Genomic DNA, 4,690 nt, shown 5'->3' on the forward strand with positions numbered 1-4,690 from the left:
ACGTTTGATTTCAACTGAAGATATGTGTATATTTTCTGTATTAATAGGAATGAGTAAATATCACAAAATTCTTATAAGAAAAATGTCAATGGAGATATTAATATCACATTTAAATTTTCAATACTTTAATGCCAAACTTTGCTATATATTTTCTTTGTTTTTCACCAATAGACTTTGTTGGAAAAAAAAAAACAATCAGAATGAGAAACCACACAAGGATTAAAGAGTTTGTACTCCTGGGAATATCAGACAACCCAGAGCTTCAGATTATAATTTTTATCTTTTTATTTATAACTTATTTATTAAGCATCACTGGAAACCTAACCATCATCATTCTCACCTTGCTGGACTCACATCTAAAGACCCCTATGTATTTCTTCCTCCGGAATTTCTCCTTCTTGGAAATTGCATTCACCAGTGTTTCCATCCCCAGATTTTTGGGGTCAATAATTACTAAAGTCAAGACCATTTCCTATAACAACTGTTTAGCTCAATTATATTTCTTCATCTCCATGGGTGTGTCTGAATTTTTCCTTCTAACTGCTATGTCCTATGATCGCTATGTCGCCATCTGCAAGCCACTGCATTATACCACCATCATGAATAAGAAAGTCTGCTCCCTTCTTGTCTTTGGTTCATGGCTGGCAGGATTTCTGACCATTTTTCCACTACTCATGCTCTTCCTCAGGTTAGATTTCTGTGCTTCCAATGTCATCAATCACTTTTCTTGTGACTACTTCCCCATCTTGCAACTCTCATGCTCAGATACATGGCTTTTAGAGAAAACTGGCTTTTACTTTGCCTTTGTTACTCTTCTCTTCACATTGGCGTTGGTGATTCTGTCCTACATATGCATCATTAGCACCATTCTGAGAATCCCATCTGCCAGTCAGAGGAAAAAGGCTTTCTCCACTTGCTCCTCTCACATGATTGTCATCTCCATCTCTTATGGAAGCTGCATATTCATGTATGTCAAGCCTTCAGCCAAAGAAAGAGCATCACTGACCAAAGGAGTAGCTCTCCTCAACACCACTATTGCTCCCATGTTGAACCCTTTTATTTACACTTTGAGGAACCAGCAAGTAAAACAAAGCTTCAAACACTTGGTTCATAAGGTAGTCTTTTACAGAAGCAAATGAGTGTATGTATTGACCTGAATGAGTGCCATGGTGAAGATTCAACCAGGGAAATGAAAGTTTACTTCTCCATTATCTTTCTGTATCTAAAGCCCAGCTACCTGCATGCACTGCGGAACTCCTTGGCTTCAGGAGTTTCTTTTTAACCAGAAAGTGACTATGTTGTGTTGCCCTTTAAAGCTATCTGTAAATCCCATGTAATCACTGATTTACAATCCTGACTAGAAAACCAGTGTCTATAGAACTGAAATCATTTTGCTAGCTATTCTTAATAATAAAAATATAAAGTTTCTCTACTTTGTCACTAGCATACAATTTCCTTTTAAAAATTACATGCACTTTGAAATAAAATAACATCTGCCACAAACTATTCTGCATGGTGTTTGCGGTATCTCTCCAATTCTTCCTAGTCTCCAATGGATTATGTGGTTTTTTTTTTCCACTTAGAAGTAATTGAAAACTCTCTATTTTCTTGTTTTATTTAGAGTATGTAGTCTATGTGGCTTTATATGTTCTCCTTGTTTATCCATATATTTGTTCTTTGAAATTTTATATAAAGATGCATTTTTTTGGTAACTGCCATTGCTCTTTTGCAACCTGAAAGTCGGTTAAAATTTTCTTTAAAAAATTTCATTTATTCTGAGAGCACTATTTAAAGCCTTCTTTTGGACTAGGTATATCTTGTACCATGTCTTATTTAATCATCACAGCTATATGGCAAAATAGGCATGGTTATGTGTTTTGTTTTGTAAATGGGTAAATTGATGCTTAACTTGCATAAGTTCATTTTGCAAAAATAGCCAATATAAGAATCTCAAAATGCAAACAAACAAAAACACTAGTGTTTGCTCTATTTACACATATATATTTTGTTTTTACTAAGGATCTGAATAAATACTTAGTAAATTTAATAATCCTTAATAAATTTTTTGATCACCTCATTTGGGCATGGTTATATAATTAGAGTTTGATCAAGGAAGACACTAACTCCAAATATTTTATTTAATATATAAATTACAACACTAATCAATCAAAACAACAACAACAACAACAACAAAATAAACTCTTCAACTGCAGTTCTGTTGAGCAAAAGAATGAGCATGAAAAAAGCCTCACAGTGTGAGCAGTATTATGGTAGTAAAATTATTTAAGGAAGGCAGACTAACAATGGAAATAACGAAGGCCTTCAGTATAATGCAGTAGATTCCAAGTTTGAAACTTTTCATGGAGCATTGGGTAGAAGTCTGCATTAGGAATTGTGATTGTGATTGGTTGCTATCTTTATCTCAGAAAATTACGTCAAAGGACAAAAATTTTTACACTTAGTATTGTTATTTGTTATTTTTTTTCTCTTTCTTATTGGACACTGTTCCCCAAGCTGCATTTTTAGAACTTTTAGAATTTCAATAGTAATGTTTTACGTTTATATTCCTTTGAGTTTTGATTATATTTTTCTTCTGTCAATTTTCATTCACTGAATTGGTACCTTGAGCCAGTGGTAGAGAAAATGGATAAAAATATTAAGTAGTTCATTGTACATAAAATTTACATATAAACCATGCCAAATCATTTTAAAGCAATTCTGATACTGTTTTATATTTTTATTTCTTCCTCATAATTTATAGTCAGAGAACTGTAATTGCTCTTGATAAAATGGAAAAATGAAGGCAAATTTTTTTGACAATATAAAAAATGACTTTTACTAAGTGACAGAAAACCTACAACAATTTAAAAGAAGCATACTAGTTCAGTGGAAGAAAGAGGGAGTATGTTTAGAAACATTGGTTTCCCTGGATTACAATGAAGGCATTGTCTAATTTTTATTATTCCAGTCATAGATGATGAAAAATCAGATGAAAAGTAGATGAAAAATCAGAGGTAAGTTGGATGTACGGAGGCCAGAGGAAGACGTTCAAATCTCAGCATTGCTTCAATACTTAATAGCTTGATTTTTAACCAATGTTAAATAGATATGCTGGGTATATTTTGAAACTGGATATAATTAAAAGTCATATAAAATAGTTAGTATGTTTTGTATTATCTATTCATTTTCTATTTTCTAAAATCAGGAAATTACTATTTATATCTCTGTATTTTTAATTGTGTACCAATTTGTAGAATTGTTTTTAAGCGAATAGACTTTAATTGTAGGTATTGAATTATACATTTGCTAGCTATGTGAATTGATGAAAGTTACAGGATCTCTGAGTCTCAATGCTTTAGAAATCGGAAAAATAATTTCACACTTATGTTATAAAGACTGAGATAAAATATAAAAGGTTTCAGTCACTGGAATAAACTTGTGTTTAGTAAACAACAACTACTCTTCATACCATTCCCAGAGTTGAGAATTAATTCTAAACAAAAGAAAAATAATTAACACACCTATTCTCAAAACCTAAAAGTCACATGATTTACGGAATACACTTGTTTACATATTTTTATTTAATTCTCAAAAACACTCTTGAAATTCCATCTGCATTTTAGGCAGAGAGACTGAAATTTAATGAAATTAAATAATGTATCCAAAGTCACAAATCCATTACATTGCACATTTGTATTTTTAAATTTACATCGAATAGCTAATCCCATACCTTATGGAATAAATTAATCATGCTTTAATATGATAATTTTATTATTAATTCATTTCTTATTCCTTTCTTGTTTAAATTGTAGACAACTAGTTAATGGAATGAAAGTATAAACCCTTACAGACATGAATGTTAGTGTTTATGAAATTATCATCAAATGTGATTGATGATCTTTCAGTTCCTTTGATTTGTTTCTATACACATTGTTATGGATGCAGAGAATTGAACCTTCCCATCATTATTGAAATTAATACATACAAATTACTCTTATTCCTATGGCTCTTTTAGGGAAAAGTCTTCTAAAATAATTGTGTGAAACTGTAAATATAAATGATCATAAAATAAGTCTTCTAACCAATCAGTCAACTCTCTTGAAGAATCTTTGCTTTATTCATGCTGACAGACTTTCTCAAAGGAACCAACCCCCATGGCATGGCCCAGAGCCAAGAATGCCTGAGGAGTGTCAAAAGGGCATTTTATGTGGTTACAAAGCTGAGCTAGAGATTGCCCACATATTGAATTCAATGATTAGCCTGTTCTTTAATGTATTAACCTAGACTCTGAACAGATCTTGAAACTTATAAAGTAGAAAGAAGGTGCTTTTTGAAATTTTTCTAATGATTTCTATTTGGGTTTAATTGAAGAAGAAAGAATTAAGCATACAGAATGTAAAAAAAAAGACCTAGATTCTCAAAGTTATTGAATTACTAAGGAAGATTTCCACCCAGTGCAACATAAAACATATTATGGTGGGGTGGGGGAGAGAGAGAGAGAGATAGATATTAGAAATCAAATGGAACCAAAGTCTCTCATCTCAGTTTCTAAGGAATATCCATTGATCCTTCAAACTTAATATATCTTTTAGGATAGTGTTTCTTTTTCACTTTGGACTTCAAATATATTGGCAATATCTTATCTGATTTGCTTAGGTGGTCATTATTAATATTTATTTGGTGGTAGGTA

At 31.8% G+C, this 4,690-nt stretch overlaps 1 protein-coding gene across 1 annotated transcript; it reads left to right on the top strand.

The window, feature by feature from the left end:
• Positions 1–200: 200 nt before the first annotated feature.
• Positions 201–1,139, top strand: LOC143396940 (olfactory receptor 6C3-like). Its single transcript, XM_076852950.1, has one exon. It carries the CDS (start codon positions 201–203, stop codon positions 1,137–1,139), a length of 939 nt encoding a protein of 312 aa, XP_076709065.1.
• Positions 1,140–4,690: the final 3,551 nt, after the last annotated feature.

Source organism: Callospermophilus lateralis, chromosome 4 (assembly GCF_048772815.1).
Source record: "Callospermophilus lateralis isolate mCalLat2 chromosome 4, mCalLat2.hap1, whole genome shotgun sequence".
Classification (NCBI taxonomy): Eukaryota; Metazoa; Chordata; class Mammalia; order Rodentia; family Sciuridae; genus Callospermophilus; species Callospermophilus lateralis.